The sequence below is a fragment of the Thamnophis elegans genome, chromosome 5, assembly GCF_009769535.1.
Source record: "Thamnophis elegans isolate rThaEle1 chromosome 5, rThaEle1.pri, whole genome shotgun sequence".
NCBI lineage: Eukaryota > Metazoa > Chordata > Lepidosauria > Squamata > Colubridae > Thamnophis > Thamnophis elegans.
Window position 1 is genome coordinate 28,800,655 of NC_045545.1, and position 21,944 is coordinate 28,822,598.

The 21,944-nt window shown below is 40.0% G+C and overlaps 1 protein-coding gene and 1 non-coding gene across 2 annotated transcripts in view; one reads left to right on the plus strand and one right to left on the minus strand.

Moving 5' to 3' along the window:
* Nucleotides 1-21,944, minus strand: part of FGGY (FGGY carbohydrate kinase domain containing) — a 191,530-nt gene that overhangs the window by 65,718 nt on the left and 103,868 nt on the right. Inside the window, 5 exon segments of the mRNA XM_032217552.1 lie at nucleotides 2,779-2,853; nucleotides 4,346-4,383; nucleotides 4,386-4,492; nucleotides 15,433-15,494; nucleotides 17,517-17,613. Coding sequence (XP_032073443.1) covers nucleotides 2,779-2,853; nucleotides 4,346-4,383; nucleotides 4,386-4,492; nucleotides 15,433-15,494; nucleotides 17,517-17,613 — 379 coding nt within the window.
* LOC116509816 lies at nucleotides 12,435-12,541 on the plus strand. The gene has a single exon (XR_004255540.1). It is a non-coding gene; the product is annotated as a U6 spliceosomal RNA (small nuclear RNA).

Genomic DNA, 21,944 nt, shown 5'->3' on the forward strand with positions numbered 1-21,944 from the left:
TATTTATGTTATTTTTGGGCTCTCAGCCACTTTGAGCCGAGAATTGGTAAAGAGAGTTCCTTTTAAGTTGTTTGCCGGTCGTCTGTTTAACGAGCGGAGAAGGGGGGACAGAACACATTATATATGCAGTACCTCTGTAAAAATAACACAGGAGGGACCAGCGATTTTAATTTTAAAGCACAATAGAATCTAGCATAAAGAAACACTTGAATAATAATAGATGGATTTCCCAGGATACCCAACTGAGAAATTTCTATCTCATTAGCATAAAATAATACCACAGTGCTTGTTTGGCAAAGAAGTATTTTAGTCTTTCACAAGATAATATTAGTAGTTCTCATTTTCTGAAAAATGATTTGCAATTTTTGTTTAAATCAAAAAGATTGGCATGAAAGTATACCACTGTTGTACTATCAAAGAACAGTAATAATAAGATTAGCAAATATACATTCTAACTATATAAATTAAACCTGTTTGTGTCCAGGGAAATGTTAAAACTGGGCAAATGGATTTCAAGACATTGGTCTTTTGCTAAATAGAGTAATATTGTGGAACTCTCTAGCAAAGAACAGAAACTACTTGCCTATGATAAACAAAAGCTCCATAGCAAATTTTATAGAGATCTGTATCTATAGGTTGTATCAATTATAAATGTCCACATATGAGGAAGATGAAGCAAATGACGTCACATGGTGTTGTGACTAATGACAACTACAAAATTCATGATGTGACTTGGAATAGACTATATAAGAGCAACAGTGGAAAGTACTACATTATATTGTTGAGACAGGAATTTCGGGGAGAGAGAACATTATTTAGAAGGTGGAATATTACATAAGTTTAAGATTGTGATCGCAGGGCTTGTTTATTTGTTTAATTATTTGATTTGATTTCTATAGCCGCCCATCTCAGCAAATGACTCTGGATGGCTTGCAATTCAAAACATATACTACAATTAACATTTTAAAACAATAAATAGTAATAATAATCAGTAAAATAGTAAAAACATTAAAATGTCTAATTCAAAATGCATACATAAGCAAGATATCTGGCCTTTAATAACATAGCCAGGAGGTGGGGTCCTTGGCACATGTAGTACCCCAGGCTTGGGAGCACCAAGTCAGATCTTTTAAAGCTTTATGGAATGCTAACGGGGTTGGCCTCTTTGAAGAGATGATGTTCCACAGAGCAGAAAAAGCTTGTCTTCTACTGCCTGTCAGTTGACGTTTTTTGACTGACGAGATCTGCAGCATGTCCATGTCCAACTGATCTAATTGGATGGGTAGAAACTCTTGGAAAAAGGCGATCTCTCATGTTCCTAGCCATGTAGGGCTTTACCAGCACCTTGAATTGCATCTAGAAATGGTAATCAGCTCATCACATAGGAATGGTATTCCATGTGCCGTATATTACGCACCTGTTATGACCCACATGGCTGCATTCAGCACCAATTGAAGTTTCTGAATGGTCTTCAAGGACAGCCCAATGGAGAGTATGATACAGTAATCTAATCTGGTGGTTAAAATGTTGTGAATTACTGTGAGCAGGGCCTCCTGGTCCAGGTATGGGCACAATTGGCACACACCCCAAAAGTGTGCAAAGAACCTCCTAGATATGGCTGCTGCCTGCTCTTTGAGCAGGAGTCATGAGTCCAGAAGGCCCACCCAGACTGTGCACCAGGTCTGTTTGGGGCAGTGCCACTCCATCCAAACCAAAGATGGAAATCCTTGTATCTGGAGTATCCAAATATCCACAGCCACTCCATTTTGCTAGAGTTGAGTCAGAGTCCATTTCATCCCATCCAATCCCCATAAGACATTCATGGCATTATAAAACGGGGCTTTTTTTTTTTTTGAAACAAACTTTATTTTGAACTGGGTCCAAATTAGTGTAGTTTGATTTTTCAGCAAAAAGCCAATAGCCAGAAATCTATAGTCTATCTAATGCACCATATCCTGGAATGTCTTTTTTTTAAAGTTATTTAGAAATATTATGTATAACGAATATTAGGAAAGTATTGGGAGATCACAGGATCAGCTACCACTCTACTCCACAAGGAAAATCTAATTAATTACTATCTGCTAATAGTATGTGCCTTCACCATTCCCTTTCCTCTTGCCATTTGTTGAATGGGAAAATAAAATGGGCCCTGAAATTACCTCAGCTGTAAAAACTGAACTACTCATATGCAACAGTATCTTGAAAAGTACCGCAAGTGAAATAGGTCTCTTGTCTTTTTATCTCCTAAATTCTTGGCTTGAGGTACAAAAATCTGCTTTTCAGATGTACCAGAAGGCTGTCTTCTACAAATTAATGTACAATAATCAATAGTACCAGTAGTCCACACCACTGTTTGTGACATAAGCAAATCATCACTGCATTCCATATCTCTCAAATCAAATGAAATTTTCCCTGTTGAACAGGACAATGTATACGGGATTAACCACAAGGAAGACAGATTGGAGAGGAGACAACATAATACAAATGTAAGCTCATTTCAAATTTCTCTTCTTTTTGTACTTCCCTCTTAAAAAATTCAGTTGCCACATATTGATGCCACCATTTGCAGCCACAACAAAAAGAACAAAAGCCACAACGCAAGGAAAAAAACCCCTCAATGCTATTGTATTGTTAATATTAAGCCTTAGATAAATTGTTTCAGTTTCTCCACTCGCAAACAGTCGTAAGAATTTCAACAATCATTTGCTGTAAAAAAAAATTATGACCCCAAGAAAAGAAAGGTTCCTTCAAATCTTAGGGAAAATGTACTCAACTTACCGCAATGGCTTGAACTGTAGCTAGATAAATAAGAGCAAGATCATCAATACTTTGAGACAGTGTCAGTCCCACTACCTGAAGAGAACAAGAACATGTATTTTGTATTTACTAATTTCTTTTCCAAGAGAAGATTCTAATAAATTGTATCACAGAAGTAATTTATGGATTTCATTATCACATTGCCTGGTAATAATCTCTATCTTGAATTGCTTGGATTGGATAAATGTAAGAATACAGATCCTTAAAATGCATTCTTCTTGAGGATTTATTGTTACTTCCAAGTTGGGAAAATAATGCTTCCGAATGCCAGTTGTGAGGCGACAACACAGATACTGGGTAAATAAACTTGCCTTTTTTGTGAATGGGAACTGAAAACTGAGACAGATATAAATTTAATGTGTTTTGAAGGAAATCAGTTAGCATTTCTCCTTGCTTATTTTGTTGCAGTTTAACTTCAAGCACTATGCATTTTCCTATGAAAGCAGTATAAACATAAATCAAAGTCAGCAGTTATCCCAAAAACAAAAGAGTTATTGTCATCTAAAAATCTAAAAGCATGCCATCTTTAGGTTTTAATATGTGGACCATGAGGTTGAATTCAGTGACTAACAAGTGAACATCACTTTTTTGCTATGTTTTGAGTACTGGAGAGTAAGTACAACAAAAATATTTGAAAATTCATGTACCCTACCTTTACCTTTACCATATGTCTCTTCAAATATGGGCCTTATGAGCCACAAATATAGCATTCAACTTTGATGCAGAAAATATTTTTTGTGGAAAGTAAGAACATAGAATAAAATAGACTAGCAGGGCTGGAAGGGACCTTGGAGACTTCTAGTCCAACCCCCTGCTTGAAAAGAAGACCATATACCATTCTAGACAAATGGTTGTCCAATCTCCAGAAGTTAGGCATTTGTGAAAGGGTAATGCTTGTAAATGGAAATGCTTGAGTACAGAAAGAAAATGGCAGATGAGGTTTGAATCCATATATTAGTAAGAAATACAGTGGTTCAACAGTTTTATACTGAAATTCATGTTTTTTACCAGGATGAAATTCTCTCTCTTTGTCTAAATCTTCATATGCTCAATAAAGTTTTTCCAATGTTTCACATAGACTTACTATATATACTTCCCACCCTATGTAGTTTCACAAAACAGCCTCTTGTCTCTGTAGACATATCATATTCTTCTACGTCTTTAACTGCATTTTTGCTGTTATATTCAGTAGCAATTATACTTTGGAATTTGCTGCTTATCAAACCTCTGCAAACTTTAGGTAATTCTATAAAATCATATAAGACTGCAAAATTAAATAATAGCAACAAAAGTTTTATATGTATACGTAAAAACATATATTAATGATAATAGAATTACATATAACTTTTGTTTTGTTTTGCTTTTTCATCTTTTTCAATTTGGATGTCAACAATCATTTCGGGAAGACCATTCTGTAGAATTTTCAAATAAAAATGCTAAAATATTAAAATAAAAATGCTAATTTCATGGTCTTATTTTATACAATTATTCCATATTCACCCTTTTACAACAACTGATTGTTTCTTACCATGCCCTTTAGAGTCAAATCTGCAAGGGGAGATCGGTGCCATGGAAATCTGGCCAAACATGTAAATCAACAGTGAGCAAACCCACAGGCAAAGATTTCTTAATCAGATCCAGGTGACCATTCAAGTATGTATATACACTTTGAGCTCTGCAAGAAAACAAGTTTAAAAAGGGGGAGTGAACTGAGCTGGGGGAGAAAGGTTATTCTCTGAACATATTGCATGATTTGGACTCCTAATAAGAGATACACAAATTAGGAAAGCCTTGCAATATGAAACTGTAAAGGAATGAAGAAAGAGAATAAAAAAATAAAACTGCACTATAATGCTAAACACAGTTGGCTGTCACCAAGTCTTGTTCAGAATTAGATTCTCAAATTGCAAAAGGTTAACTGAGTCTTAATGACATTTTATATTGATATATATTCAGTAACTATTCTATTAGAAGTTTAAGGACTGCTATCTTTGGGTCCTGAGCTTGTCTTTTGGGGTATTGGCTATTCCTGCCAGCTTAGTGTCATCTGCAAACTTGATGAGTTCCCCTTCTATATCCTCATCTAAGTCGTTTATGACTATATTGAAGAGTACTGGGCCTAAGAAGAATCTTGTGGTACTCCAATGCTTCCCTCCTTCCATGTAGATTGTAGTATCATTAAGGACTACTCATTGAGTACAGTTTGTCAGCCAATTACAAATCCATCTCCTGGTGATGCTGTCTATATCACATTTTTCTAACATACCAAGAAGTAGGTTGTGGTCTACTTTTTTGAATGCCTTGCTAAAGTTTAAGTATATTATGTACACAGCATTTTGCTGGTCTACTTATTTAGTCACTTTGTGAAAAAATGAAATAAGATTGGTTTGGCATAATCTGTTTTTAACAAACCCATGCTGGCTTTTAGTTATAACTATTTATTTCTAGATGTTCGCAGATCTGTTTTTTGATGAATTTTCCCACTATTTTCCCAGGTATTAATGTTAGGCTGATTGGTCTGTAGTTTCCTAGCTCTGGTTTTTCTCCTAGGTGCTGCTTGGAGTGTCCAAGCATGTGTTAACTTCAACTTGCTGCCCAAGGACTGAGTTCAAAGATTGTGTAGCCATGCCTCTTGCTCCCCTCAGAGGCTCAGTTTTAAAAAACTCAGTCGCCCTAAAAGGACGCAGTTGGGGAGCTCCAGTTCTTGAACAGCAAGTTGGACTCTCCAAACAGCTTAGTGTAGCCTCTTTTCTTATTTTTGTGTTTAGAGTGTAGATTAGGAAACATTAGGTTTTCTTATTTTCTCCTTTCAATTGAAAACTTCCTTCCTATAGTCTTCTGAAGCACGGAATAGGCAGCTTGAAGCGTGGCTGCCTTCCGTGACCACCGCAGTCGAGGCACCACCAGGAGGTTCATCAGCGGCCGCTAGCGAGCTCTGGGAGCAGGTAGGTAGGTTAGGGATCCCCCAAAAGCTGTCGGAGGGCTGTTTTTAGCCCCGAAGGCTCTACTGAGCCCTCCAGATTGCCGACAGCTCCCCAGTGCACTCCAAAGCTTGCAGCGGTCATTTTGAAGGAAAAAAAGTGGCACGCTTTATTTTTCAAGCTGTTTGAATTGCTGCAGCCTGGTTCCACAGCAGATAGCAGCTGGGAGGGCTTCTTAATATTGGGATTTCGCTCTGGGGCTCCAGGCAGGTCCCCCCCTCCCCAGGAAGCCTATTAAGAGCGACTGCAGGGAGTTTGGCTTTTCTCTAGCCATTCCCTGCCTTATTCCAGCGCAGATCTGCAGCGCCTTGGGACTTCCAATTTTGGCACCAAAAAAATTGCTCGCTGTTATTGATCCCTGCCGAGCCCCATTTCCTCAGGATTTGGACTGAATTAAAGGGCCTATTATCCAAAGCTGTATCACATACAGGGAGAAATTACAACCAAGATGTGATAGGGCTGGAAGTCTACCATGGCCAGCAAGTGTGGCTGAAGTCAGGGATCAAACTGAGTCTACCTCTAACAAGCGCAGCAGGCCCAACCCTGCTGCTAAAGGGGACAGTGCAGGATGCTCTGCAAAGGGGAACAGCCCAAAGCCAGGAAGGTCTCAAAGGCTGCAGAAAGGTTGGCTGAGAGGAGACAGAAGGTCCTGGAGAGACAGTTTCAAAGGCAGTTAGTGCCCAGGCGCAAACTGTTCAAGTCAGGGAACCACCACCAGCTCAGGTTCCTGCAGACATCGCCATAGTGGATATTCCACGGGAGGGCTCTCCATCTCTGGTGGACGAAGGGGACTTTGGTTTTTCGCCCAACCCTTCCAGGGCATCCCCCAGGTCTCCTGATTCCTCCCTAGAAGAGGTGGACAGGGAGGAGGCCTGCTCTCTAATGGGGGAGGAGTCTCCCCCTTTTGGCCCTATTTCTGGGACCACTCCTGAGTTATCCCAAGCGATTCAGGAGGTGGTTGCATGGGCGATATCACAGGGGATTGCAGATGGCATCCAACAGCTGGGTCTCACCTTGCCCCTCCAGAACAAGGCTAAAGCTAGGGTGCAGGCCACAGGAACTCACGCTCAATCCACCGGAGCCTCCTCTCCTGCTTCCTCTGCTGTCAGCAAGGTGTCTGAAGATGAGGAGGGTGGAAGGACGCCCCTGATCTGTCGGAGGACGAGAATCCAGTCCCCGATGCCCCTGCTTTTTCTGGCTTATTCAAGCCTTCAATGTTTAAGGCCATTCTGCCCAAGGCTAGGGCTTCATCCATTCAAATGGGACTCCCCTCTCATTCCGACAAGACTGCCACTGAACAGGGTATCAAGGAAACGGTCGGATCAGGGGATCCAGGCGCAGGTCTCTTTAAGGAGACAATCCCCCTCAGGAGCTGGTTCTGGCACCACAGCTGTTCCTGGATGTTATCCAGCGACAATGGGCCCAGCCTGGGTCGATGGCTAATCCCAGTGGGGTGGATAAAAAGCTCTACTCTATGAAGAGTGGCATGGAGGATCTCCTGAAGCTTCCTCAAGTAGATGACCCCATAGTAGCGCTAACCTCCAACTCGGTCCTTCCAGCCGACCTATTGGAGGGACTCAAAGCGGAAGACAAGAAGGCAGAGAAGGCCTGACATAAGACTCACATGGCCACTGTGTGGGCCATGAAGGCCCCCTCCTCTTTCTACTTCAGCAGGGCAGCCCTATTTTGGCTCCACAAGCTGCTAGCCAACTTCCCTGCCGGAGACACTACATCACGCCAAGACGTCAACAAAATTATTGCAGCGGTGGAATATTCAGCCGACGCTTCCCTTAGCACCACCAAATTTTCCTCAAGGGCTATGGCATCTAATGTGACCACATGCCGTCTGCTATGGCTTCGCCACTGGCAGGCAGACATGAAGGCGAAGTGGAAGTTGGCCTCAGCCCCTTTCAAGGGTGGTAAGATTTTGGTGAGGCCTTGGACAAACGCAAAATCTTACCAGCAGTTACCGCAAGGGTCATTCATTTTTTCGTAGACAGCCCTTTTGGAACACTGACTGCCCCTCCACATCTGGGGGATTTACCAGATTCTATCCCCAAGCGCAGGACCGCTCTCTGGATAGGACATCCTTCAGGGACAAAACCAGGCAACAGGGTAACCGCAGACCCTTTCGAGGAGGGTTCTCCAACCGCTCCTTTCGCAGAACCAAGTAACCGTCACTGGTCACCTCCCATTGGGAGTCGGCTACAGCTCTCCGCCGCCCAGTGAGAGGAGATAACGATGGACGCTTGGGTACTGAACACGATCGGTGATGGCCTTACCTTAGACTTGCTTTCCTCCACGACCTTCATCTGCTGCCCCCTCCCACAAGCTACAATTGATGCAGGCAGAGATCCGGCATCTACTGGACATAGCGGCCATAAAGCAGATGCCCCGGGGTCAGGAGGGCAGAGGATTTTACTTGATCCTCTTTTTAGTTCCCAAAGCCTCGGGAGGGGTGAGAGCCATACTGGACATCAAGAAACTCAACATCCATAGAGTGTACAAGCGCTTCAAGATGCAATCACTCCAGACCATCTTGGATTGCATCAGGCAGGGCGACTTCCTGACATCAATCGACTTGAAGGAGGCATACCTGCACGTTCCCATTCATCCAGAGCATCGCAAGTTTCTGAGGTTCCAGTTTGCAAACCAGCATATCAAGACAAGGCTCTTCCCTTCGGCCTATCATCGGCCCCCAGGACGTTCACCAAACTTCTGGCTGCTGTCGCCACACATCTCAGATCTCATCCAGTAAGACTCGTTTGTTATCTGGACAACATCCTGTTGATGTCATTGTCCAGGGAGCAGGCATGTCGAGAGCTCAACGTCACCATCCACGCACTACAGCAACACGGTTTCTCCATCAATCTGGAGAAGAGCCACTTGGAGCCTACTTCCAGGATTCAACACCTGGGCACTGTGATCGACTCCAGAACTTCCAGGGTGTTCCTCACACAGGAGCGGAGGGACAGCATCACATCCCTTGTGCATCAGATCAGGAGATCCAGGTCAGCACTTCTAGTGACTCTATCCCAGTTACTGGGGAAGCTGATCTCATGCATCGCTGTAGTTCCTTAGGCACGGCTGCATGCACAGGATCTTCAGTGGTTCCTTCTTCCCATTCAGCGGCGCTAGGTCAGCAACTCCAAGAGAGTGGTCAGCATTCCCCCAAAGGTGCTCCGGTCGCTCGGGTGGTGGCAATCTTTGGCGCTGATGAGAGGGTCCCTCTTCAAAGAACCAGAGCACCTGGTCATAACAACAGACGCCAGCTTGTATGGCTGGGGCGCCCACCTACAGACACAGGGCAGATGGTTGCAGGCAGAGCTCGCGCACAACATAAACTGGCTGGAGCTCAGAGCCGCCAGACTAGCCCTGCACCACTTCCGTTGGTTCGAGGGTTCCCATGTCCTCATACTGACGGACAACATCATCACCAAGGCCTACATCAATCACCAGGGCAGAACTCGATCAACGGTCCTGATGTTGGAGGCGGAGGCTATAGGACAATGGGCAGAGCATCACCTCAAATCCTTGAGAGCAGACCACATCTCGGGGCAGGACAACATGACAACAGACTGGCTGAGCAGAACGACCATCAGCAACTCGGAATGGCAACTTCATCCATCTCTGTTCTACCAGCTGACCCAGAGATTCAGTCTTCCGACAATAGACCTGTTTGCCAGTCCTGAGAACATTCACCTCCCTCGGTTCTTTTCAAGATTCTAATGCTCCGGTGCGGAAGGGACGGATGCTCTTCGATGCCGCTGGCCTCCCGGACTGTTATATGCGTTCCCGCCCCTCCCACTGATACCTCAGGTGATCAGGAAGATCTTACTGGAGGATGCAGAAGTACTGCTAGTCGCCCCACACTGGCCAAGGAGGTCCTGGTTCACCGACCTTGTCAGCCTGTCAGTGACCAAGCACTGGCGCATACCTCAGGAGCAGGTCTCCCTCAGCCAAGGGGCCATACCTCACCCGGACCCTCAATGGCTTCAGTTAGCCGTTTGGCACTTGACAGGGACCTCCTGAGGCAAGACAGCTTTTCTGACAAGATCATTCAAAGCGTCCAGGCTTCCAGGCGACCTTCCACTGTGCGGCTCTATGGGCTATCTTCTCCTCTTGGTGTCAGTCCCATCACATCGATGCCACAGCAGCGATGATCCCACAAATGCTAGACTTCCTACAGAGGGGTTGGACAAGGGCCTTGCCCCCAACACCCTTCGGAGACAGACGATCCAGACCTGTTCCTCTTCGTATCACAGCACACTCCACAAGGAGCGCCGCAACTACGGCCACTTGGGCTACTCAAGTGGCTATTGAAGAGATCTGCAGGGCGGCTACTTGGTCCTCGTCGTCACCGTTCATTTGGAATTACAGACTGGACTCCTTTGCCTCTGCAGAAGCTTCATTTGGAAGGAGAGTCTTACAGCGGGTCCTTGCAGCTCCTGCTAACCAGGACATTCCTTCTTCCCACCCTGGGACTACATTGCTTGGGTATGTCCCATGCTTGGACACTCCAAGCAGCACCTAGGAGACTGACCATTGGCTTACCTGAATGGTCGTTCTCTAGGCGCTGCAGGAGTGTCCAACCCCGCCCCGGGGTTTTCTGAGGGTGCGTGACCTATCACCTCTATGGCATAGACTTTTCTCCATACAGCATCCTTCTGGGTCTCATACCTTCGTTTTTTAAACTGAGCCTCTGAAAGGAGCAGGGGCATGGCTACACAATCTTTGAACTCAGTCCTTGGGCAGCAAGCTGAAGTTAACCCATGCTTGGACACTCCTGCAGCACCTAGAGAATGACCATTCAGGTAAGCCAACAGTCAATTCCCCCTTTTTTGAAGATGGGAAGCGCTTTCTTTCATAAAGAAGAAGTGTACTTTGCAACATCACGCAAGAACAAGTCACTTTATATGTGAAATCACATCTAAATACATGTGATTTATATACACAACTTTAACAGAGAGATTAAATGGTGAAATATTCATGCGAGTCGGGATATTTAGCAGGCACAATGCAAATTCCACAGCCTCATCTACTGTAGGCTTGGAGACTATCCAGATAATGTGCATTGGGTTTAATTTCATTAATTTCAAGTAGAACTTAAGTGTGCTTAACTTTCTCCAGTATGCACTCAGAGGCTGAAAGCCAAAGAAAGCAAAACATGCCAAATCTCACTGAAATCAACTGGAACAGCCATCTAGCTTGTAATGCCTGCACTGACATGCCACTTTATACATGTCTAAAAACCTTTTGAGCAGCTTTCTAATTTTTATGATTGGTTTTACCTTCTATATCAAAGTATTGAAGGCTTTCCATCTGCAGAGAGATTAGCCAAAATAGCATCTCCATCTAATTATAACTGATTAATCAATGTCTCAGTTCTGGAGGTCTAAATAGTGATATTCATTTAGCCCCAGCAAGTCTATTCAGCCATGCACTAACGAGTTCCCTGTGGGAATTTGGCATGTGTTTACTACTCTGACTTCTGACCTGCTTGCAGCTGTATATTTATATTCTACATTTAAGCATTCAGCTGCACGTTGTTTCAATTAGATATTACCATGTGTTTGCTATGGATGGTATCATTCAAAATAAAGTACACTTGGAACACATTAAAATAGCTAATTTACTTCATTATTCATATACTTTAAAGTTTTTTTAAAAAAAATTATTGTATAATATTAATGTGATGTCTTGTATATGGTGGGAGGGAGAGTCACCGTTTGAAAGTTGTTAACATACTTTCATAGAATTATTTCATTTTCATTTTTGCTGTGTTGCCCAACATAATTGTCAATGAAAGAGGACAAGAAGAAAGATAATGAAAAGCAGGTTGTAGTGACGTAGCACAAGATTTTAAACAGAGAACATGGGGCAATTCAAATATATTTCACAAGAAGTTATGTCATACAGTTGTAATAGTTCACAAATTCATCTAGAATACACATTAATTAAGTATTCCAAAAATAAACTTTTTCTGGATGAAGGTATTTATTTATTTCAGCCTTTATTATTTTTAGAAACAACTCAAGGCAAGAGCAAACATATCCAACACCTATCTGCCCTATTTTTTCTCCAATAACAACCCTGAGTGGGTTGAGCTGAGAGAGGGACTGGCACCTATCCTCCGCGAGCTGCACTGGTTGCCTATTAGACTCCGGATGCACTTCAAGGTGCTAGTCGTTACTTTTAAAGCCCTGCATGGTATCGGACCTGGGTACTTGAGAGATCGCCTCCTGCCAATTACCTCCCTGCGACCAATTAGATCCCACAGATTAGGCCTCCTCCGGGTTCCATCAGCTAGCCAGTGTCGACTGTCGACCACCTGGGGGAGGGCCTTCTCTGTGGCTGCTCAAGCCCTCTGGAACGATCCCCCCATGGAGATTCGGACCCTTACCAGCTTCAGGCTTTCCGCAAAGCCGTCAAGACCTGGCTGTTCCAGCAGGCCTGGGGCTGATGAGTTCCCAACCCTACTCGAATTGTTGTGGTTGTTGTGGTGTTTTAATCTGTTTTTGTATTTTGCTTTTTGTCTTGTTTGTCTTTTTTGTACTACCCCTATCCCCTTTAGTTTGTTAGCCGCCCTGAGTCCCCTTGGGAATAGGGTGGCATACAAGTCTAATAAACTAACTAGTGCTCGCTTCGGCAGCACATATACTAAAATTGGAACGATACAGAGAAGATTAGCATGGCCCCTGTGCAAGGATGACACGCAAATTCGTAAAGCTTTCCATATATTTTTTTAAAAATCTAATAAACTAACTAACTAACTAACAAACTTACCCAGCTGGCTTCATGGCTAAGGTGGGACTTAAACTCACAGTCTTTTGCTTTCTAGCCTAGTGCCTTCATCAGTATACCAAACTGGATCTTTAGTCAGTTGTTTGAACTTGAGTGAGATTGTAAAATGGTTTTGGAAATGTTTTTCAGGTCAAAACAATCCTATGCATTAGCTGCAGGCAAATACATCTTTGTGAGGGAGATGGGTGATTTCTAAATTTGATAAATAAATAATTTTTAATAAATTAAACTGAATATAAAGCTATAAACCATGATTAAATGTTCTGTAACATCAATTGGCAAAGCAATACACCCATAGAATATATAATAATATTTTAAAGACTTCTATATTACTGGTCTTCAAAAGATATATTAAAGAAAATTAGCAAAAAAATGTAAATTCTTTGGGGACATGTGCTCAAACAATGAAATCTCGTTTGCTGCAAATAAGTGCACAATTTGCAAATAATTGTTTGTGTAAGACTGCTTTATTTGATCAGTTATTGTGCTAATGTAGCTATTAATTATTTAAATTGCATTAATTTTAAATGTTTTTATTACTTCATTTGTACAATTTTGGCCATTGGGAAAAAATGTTGGAAAAAACTACAGGACAAAAGGGAACATAGAGAGAAGAATACAAGAATGGTTTCCAATTATGATTATATTGGGGGGGGGGGGGGGAGAAACATCTATTATGGTAAATGAAAACAGAAGATATGGTATGACCCTCTGAAATGATTATTTGTGTGTGTCTCTCTCTTTTCTATTTAATATTACGAAAATAAAGAAACAAGGATGGTGTGTGGTCATAAGAATTGGTTGCCCTTATAGCTCAGGGGTGTCAAACTCACTGCGTGCGGGCCAGAAGCGTCAAGTGCTGGCCCCGTCCCAGCAGTGTAGCGAAGGGAGGGAAAGTTCCAATAGGTCATATGACGAGGCCCTGACGATGCAAGTTTGACAACCCTGATATAGCTTGTCTCAACAAAGTTCTTATTCTCATCTTCTTTATTCCAGTACTATTTTATCTGGGGATTGCCTGGATTTCAGGTGCTTTATTCAAATCTCTTGTATTTATCTATATGATTCTCTCTATTTAACCCAATTACTTGATGTTCAGAATATATAAACAAATGTCTGTGATATTTATATCCCTCCACTGATTTTACAAAGACTCCAAGCATTTACAACAAAATAAACATAAAATCCTTAAAGGGGTAAAATCAATGAAACATCACCTCACTATCATCTTTATTAAGTGGCCAACCACGTTTGCCATTGTCTTCTTCCCAGGTCTGAGAGAATGTAACTGGTTCAAAGTCACCCAGCTGCCTTTGCGCCTAAGGTGGGACTAGAACTCAGAGTTTCCCACTTTTTAGCTTGGGGCCTTAACCACTATACCAAATTGGTTCTCATAGTGTATCGTATAAAATGAGTGTCCTTATGTAACGTAACATTGTGAAAATCTTTTAACCAGAACTCATCTCTGTCCAGCTTTAAAAAATCACATTTTATTAAGAATAACTGAATTTTCTGGTATTATAGGGGAGGATCAATTTATTTCAGTGTGTTAGAAGAGAGATCCTGACGTCAAACTGAAAATTGAAGAGATAATAATCTTCAAACCTAAATATTCTCTCTAACTCATATTTTTAAAGTCCCCCTACTCTGTTACATTAAATTCCCCTCCCTAAAACCTGCATAATGGTTAACATGCCGGTATGAGGTAATATTTCTTTTCCTTCCTTATTTCCACTTGGTCTTCTCTCTAGAGCAGTAGCCTTTGCACTTGAGTGGAAATAATTTTATTTGGAGCACATATTTAACTGAACTGATCTAATTCATATTTCCCAAACTGCTACATAGATTGGACTTTTAAAAAATATTTCAAGTTTTCAATTCAAAACTTAAATACATATCCTGAATGCATATAAGCACACCGCACATATCTGCTAGTTGAGGGGATACACGGAACAAATTATTTGTTACACAATAGGAAAGTGTATATGTTTGATTAGTCTATAATTAGTCTATAAAAAAATTGAAATTGTTAAGTTATAAAATGAGCTATCATTTCCTAAGTAAAAAAGTTATTGTGAGAAACTGAAGAATCATTGGTGAGTGGGTTAAAAATAGGAGATCTGTATGGATGGTTCAAACATATGCCAAATGCTTTGTATGATTATTAAGGGACTTTCATTGAGTTCTTCCCCTTATGTAAAAGCTAAAAACTTTCTTTTCTGTGAAATAAACAATATTAATATCAGAGTTTATCCCTTCTGATTAGTGCTGAGCACCATTTAGTGGCAAAGAATCAAAGATTCTATTTAATTGTTTGAGAAGGAGGGACTAGGTGACATCACTCATATGAATTTTTAAGTCTCAAACAATTAACTTACCATTATTTATATTATTATAAGAGTTTTGTAACTGTTTCATTGTAAAGTTAATCTTACCAAGAATAGTACCATTATTAAAGATGAGATTTTGGAAGGAATTTCGCAAAGATAAATGTGTATCTAAGCATTGAAATTAAGCGTGTGAAACTAGGCTGAACTGTTGTCCAGGCAGTCACAAAAATATTTACAATCCTACCATGACTAGAAAAAATCAACTTCTGTTGATAAAGTATCTTAGAAATAAACATGTGACTCATTCCTCAGGTGTATTAAAATGTATGCTACAATAAGGAGGATAAAGAAGTTGGACAGACATGTAAATATGAGACACAGCTCAACCCACCCATCCAAATGAGTTGGAAGACTCTGGCTAACTGGTTTTCTGTATAACAGCCAAAAAGAAATTTCTAAATGAATAATAAATGAAGAAGAAATAAGGTTTATGACCTGACCTGGCTTCAGATTTTGTTTGTAGTTCTGGGAAAGCAGCATGTCCTTGGCCAATATGCTCTATCTTAAGAAAAGAAAATGAAAAAAAAATATTGATGTTTGATTGAAGACAGTTTTATATTTTTGAAATATGATTACCTGGGTGACAGATTTGTTTCAGCAACTATGCACTCTGCCAATAGGCAAAAAAACAAACCTGAATTGTAACTTGTCAATTTTATTAATAAAGTAAGGCCTACTACAATTAACCCTTACATGTGACTTTTCATGCAGTCATTTTCTCTCAGTCCAATCCACTAACAATTTGTTCTGAGGATAACTGAAGGATGAATCCAAGATTTATTATTTTGGTATCTTACAATAGTTGTTTCACAGAGTTTAAATGGGAACTTCAGGAGGCATACCCCTACATTCTCTAGGCCCGTGATGGCGAATCTATGGCACATGTGCCACAGGTGATACGCGGAGCCATTTTCTTAGGGCATACAAGGCGTTGCCCTGTTAGCTCCAGCATGCATGTGTGCACTTGCCAGCTGACTTTGGCCTTCTTTTTCGGCTGTTTTTCGCCTTTCAGAGGCTTTCCTGAAGCCTCTGGAGGGTGAAGAAGAACCCACCACGCAAACCAGAAATTTGGGAAACGACTTCCAGTTTGCGCGTTGGGCCGTTTTTCCTGAAGGCTCCAGAGGGCGAAAAACGGCCCTACGGGCCAACTGGAAGCATTAGCACTTGAAACGAGTATCTCTGTGAATAAAGTTAAATCTAATTCTTAAATCCCAAGTCACCCAATATTAGTCCTAGGTAATATTATGATCCAATATTAGTTCTAGGTTTGATCCAGATCCAAACTTCAACTTTGCTAATGAATGTATTCATTTACTTGAAAAATGTATATGCTTCTTTCAGCAGCACATGAAAGACCAGTATACAAAAATAAGATAATAAATATGTGTCTATATTAAGAAGTTACAATAGGAGAGTAGTGTCTTTTTTATCTTTCTTTTGCAAATATAATTCAATCCAGAACTGAAATCTATTTCATGGCAACATGAATAAAGCAAATTTGCAGTACTTCCTATGGCACATGAGGGATAAATATAGGTATCACCCTCTCTCCCGTGACTTAAGAGAAACCTACTATGGCTCTGCTGTAGATAGAAATTATTCAAAGTCTGAGCGGTCACATACGTTTAATTCTAACAATTATTATTCAATAATTCTAACCAATAGTATAATAACTATAATATAATAAATATAATAATTAATATAATAATATAATATAATATAATATAATATAATATAATATAATATAATATAATATAATATAATATAATATCCTATAATTACTATACTATAATATAATATAATATTAAATATAATATAATATAATATACTATATAATATTATACTATAATAAATATAATATAATATAATATAATATAATAATATAATATAATATAATATAATATAATATAATATAACTAATATAATATCATAATATAAATAATATAATAATATAATATAATATAATATAATATATATAATATAATCTAACTATAATATAATATAATATAATATAATATAATATAATATAAATATAATATAATAAATATATATACTGCATGTTTTCATTTAAGAAATGTGAGGTAATTTAGATACTTTATTTAGATACTTTATTTGTATGCCACCCTTTTACCTGAGGGGACTCAGGGCGGCTCACAATTCACGGGGAGGAGGACAAACAAGTTACAAACATAAAAAACAATACATCATTAAAAAGCACAACAGCTCATACTATTCAAGTGGGGTTGAAATCTTTAGCCCCAGGCCTGTCGGACAGCCAGGACTTAAGGGCTACGCGGAAGGTCTGGAGGGTGGTGAGGGTACGTATCTCCACGGGGAGTTCGTTCCAAAGGGTCGGAGCAGCACCGAGAAGGCTCTCCTCGGGTAGTTGCCAGCCGACATTGGCCGGCTGATGGAATTCAGAGGAGGCCTAATCTATGGGATTTTATTGGCCTAGTGGAGGTAATTGTAATGATATACTTAAATATAACTAAAAAGGTAAATGGAACTAAAAAATTAGACCTACCAGTTTCCCTGTTACACTTTGGCCTCCTTCATTTAGCCACAGTCCTGGCACCATTGCTGAACAGTAGGGTCCCCAACACCAGGGACAATATAGGGGACTTACTAACCTGAAAAGAAAATTAAATCTAGTATGCTAGGTATGCAAAAGTTTAAGCATTACCCAAGGTACAGGTTTATGGGTAGAAGCATAGAAACGTATGTGAACCAGACAGACAATTTCTTGCCTCAAGCAAAGATGCCAAAGGGAAACTAGTGGCAAAGAATGAGAAGAAGATAGAGCAAGACAGAAATTTAAGAAATTGCTCTAAATGTACATAATTGTTCTTGAGACTGCAGTATCTTCTCAGTAACAATTGTCAGAGATTTGGGAGATTTCAGTGTTGATAGCAAATGCATGTATGGCAGATCATGGCTATATTTACAAAAAACACAGCTCAATTTGATCAACTGTTGAGATAATCAGGCAATTTAAAATAAAGAAATTTATCTTTAAGAAGGTGAATTTCATGTACCCAATCTACTGGCCACTAAAGAATATTCCTATTCCTCTTCTTTCCTATTTAGGAAAAGAAAGCAAGGATTTTGGAGTTGTCTATCAACCATGATCAACCATCAAGGAATATTATTCTAATTAAACTAAAAAAAATTAAAATAAAATCTACTGCATTTATATTTGAGATTATGATTACTTCTAAATTTGCACACATGTGTCTGGGCCATCATTTGTACACTTTATGGAAATTTCTTACCTCATTTTCTCTCTGCCAATACAACAATAAAGTTTTCCCATTTTTCTCAAAGAACCTTGTTCTCCTATGTGTCCCCCCTCTCTCTCTGTGATGTTCTGATACTACCCCAAGGATAAAGTACTAATGGGAACAAGAAGGTATAAACCAAATAAGCTATATTTCAATTTTTTACAGGTTACTTGAAGCCCAATTGTTAATGAGACAACTGCAAATCCTCTTTTACAATTATCAAAAAAATGAATAAATAAAAGCACATCATGATAACTGGCCACCTTATTTTAGAATTGTGCCAAAATTATTGGACACTTGCAGTTGTTTTTAATCTAGCTCTGGAAAAATAATTTGCAACACTTCCAGAATACGTGACCTGAAGGTGGAGGAAAACATAAAATCCTTTCTACTCTCTAGAACTCTGAACATAAACACAAAGACAAAAACTTCCAAAATGTATTTTTCTGAACAACTGCAGGAAGGTCTAAATATTTTATGACCTAACTCATTATTTGCCATATTCCATAAATGATTGGTTCATTGTTCCCAAAGCTACCTGAGTCTTTGCCAATCCTCAAAGGGAAAGTCAAATTAAAAGACTATAATTGGTTCTGCTGGGAAACCATCAGGTTTTGAATATCTGCAGCCCAGCTTGGTATTTTAAAGAATACCCACAATAATTTACCAGGGTATTTCTGTCATTAGCTGATCTTCACTTACCCACTCAGATGTTCGTATCATCTTACCCCTGAAATACCATTTGAATGCATTCCAAAAAACTATCAACAAATCTGCAGAGCAATTAAGATTTGCACATTAGTACATCTTGAGCATAGACAATGGGTGTGGAGCTTTTCCTCTGTACAAGGATTTTCTTTCCTTCTGCCAGAAACTCTACTGGGATCTTTTAAAAATCCTGGAATTTGGCAGAGGGCCACTTCTTCTTTCAATAGATTTCTCCAGGGTTTTTACATGCAAATATATTCTGCAGATTTACTATTCTCACAATTAGTAATGGCTTCCATAGAAGGGATGTCCAAACAGAAAGGGATATGTTGTGGCCTGGCAGGAGCCGTTGGAGCTGCCACCAGACTCCGACAGCGAGGGGCCCTATGAGTCAGCCCTGGAGGATGTGGAGGACCCTGGACAGGATTCCGACTCCGAGCAGGGCGCAGAGACTGATTGGCCACCAGGTGGCGCCTGAGCCTTGGATCAGTGGGGAGGAGACAAGAGAGAATGATCCAGAAACCAACAGTGAGTTGTTCCGGGATGCACACCGTCGGAGGGCTACTCGGCATCAAGAACAACTACGTAATTACAGGAGGTAATTACGCTCAGCAGAGGGTCATTAAGCCGTGACCCGTCAAAAGCGCGTTCCACAAAAGCGCGGTCGACGAAATCGCGTATGTGACGTCATCACAACACGACGAAAAAGATCGAAAAATTGAAATAAAAATTAAATTACAGCAAGCCGATTCACAAAAAGGTAAGGGTTAGGTTAAGGGTTAGGGTTAGGTTAAGGGTTAGGTTAGAGCGTTAGCGTTACGTTTAGCGTTAGGTTAAGGGTTAGCGTTAGGTTTTTCGTTACGTTAAGGGTTAGGTTTAGGATTAGGTTTAGGGTTAGGTTTAGGGTTAGGTTTAGGGTTAGGTTTAGGGTTAGGTTTGGGGGGGTTAGGGGAAGGTTTTAGCTTTATTTTTACATTTTTCGATCTTTTTCGATCTTTTTCGTCGCGCTGTGATGACGTCACATACGCGCTTTCGTCGACCACGATTTTGTCATCCGCGGTTTTGTGGTAGAACCCATTAAGCACCTCTCCAGACTATAAAAGAGACTGCTTGTGCCACACCCTTCTTGCAGAAGTCAACGCTTGGACTAAAGAGAAACGAACTTGGCAGGCTGGATTGCTGCCAGAGTTTGTTTGCATTGCTGCCAAGGTGTCGGACTTGCTGCCAAGGTCCTTATCTGTTTGTTTATTTGGCTTTCAGCCACCGAGATTCTGGTCTTGTTATTAAAGGACATTCCATTTTACGCTTGTCTCGGCTTTCGTTACTGGACAGGAGAGGGTCAGAACAGGGATGAATAGCTATTAAATATTAGGGCTGTGCACCTTTCAAATTTTACGAATATAAACGTAAAAACCAGCAATAAAAGATACCATAGATTGAGCCACATGCAAACGCATGAAATCAGCACCTATGACAACTCTTTAAAGCAGAATCTTTCCCAAAATTGTAAATCCAAATCTGCCAGATGAATGAATGCTGAAATACTAAACCAAGCCATATCTAATTTACAACATGTACACTGAGGAACTGATGCACAATGGCATATTTTGTGGCCTGTTTGGGTGCATTTGAGCTCCTCTTTCCATTTTACTTTCAGTAATTCCATCTTTTGAAGTACATTATTTTGAGTTAAATACTGAACCAGGTTGATTATTAATCCAAATTTAATTTTAAGATCACACATGTAAATATTATAGTATTTTAAAATGTCTATGGCTGGCAGGATCTTGAAAGTGCTTTTGTTGAGTATGATATCTTTGTAAATTAATGTAGCAAAAAAACCCCAGTATTTGAACATATTTCCACATCCTTAAATGTTTTAAATGTATCTACATTGTATTTATATTCTAATTTTATCAATATTTTGTCATCTCGTTCAATATGGCAAAGTCACTTTCAATGCAATTCATTTTTTTAAAAAACATACAATGAAATTGGTGGGAACCATGTGAAATTTCCTGACAGCCAAATACCTTTCTCAGGGACAGGCACAAAGCTCTATTTTATTTTACATATTTATAGCCTATCCACTATGCTGAAGACCTCACAATAAAATATACCATAAAAAAGAATGTGAAGCAGTAAAACCAAGCCAATAAGCAATAATGTAACTAAAACATATTATTTAAAATAAACAATCATAAATTCAACAACAAGAAGCATTATTAAACAAAAAGCATTGTATGGCTGTGATTAAGCTTTGAATGTGAGAATGAAGTTCTTCTTCTAGTATTGAAAGATAGATATCAGTACCATCCAGAAAAGGCATCCCAAAGTGGGTGGCCACAATAGAGAACACGCCTCTGACATTAGTCACTTAAGACTTTTTTTCCCTGTAAATCTTAATATTTGAGTAAGTTTACACTGAGAAAGATTCATGCTCAAGTTTCATGGTTTTGAACAATAAAGGACTCTGCCATTCTGATATTTTTAAGTATGATTGGTAGATAGTGCATAGGCAGGCAATGCGGTTCTTTTAGGACAGATGTTATGTTAAATCTAAAAAGAGCTCTGGGTAATAACTTCACTGCTGAATTGTACAATGGATGAAATTTCTGAGTCATATTTAAAGGCATATTGCATTAATCCAATGCAGAACATCAGAGCATCAGTCAAACCAAGCCATTGCTGTTCAAGAAGGATCACAGCAAAGCATAACCAGAAACATACTGGCCAAATGAACTCCAGATTATTGATGTCACTTGGGTCTTGGGTGATACAGAAGAAACCTGGAGGACATCTGTGCATCTGTTGCTTCAATTGGAAGCAGTTTTATACAGACTCACAGCTAATGAATTCTGAGACCCAGAGAGTCAGGACATCATAGCAGATGGAATCAAAGTGGTCCAGACATCCAGAAAGGTTAACATAGAAGAACGCTCTATGTCTTTTCCTGAAAACAG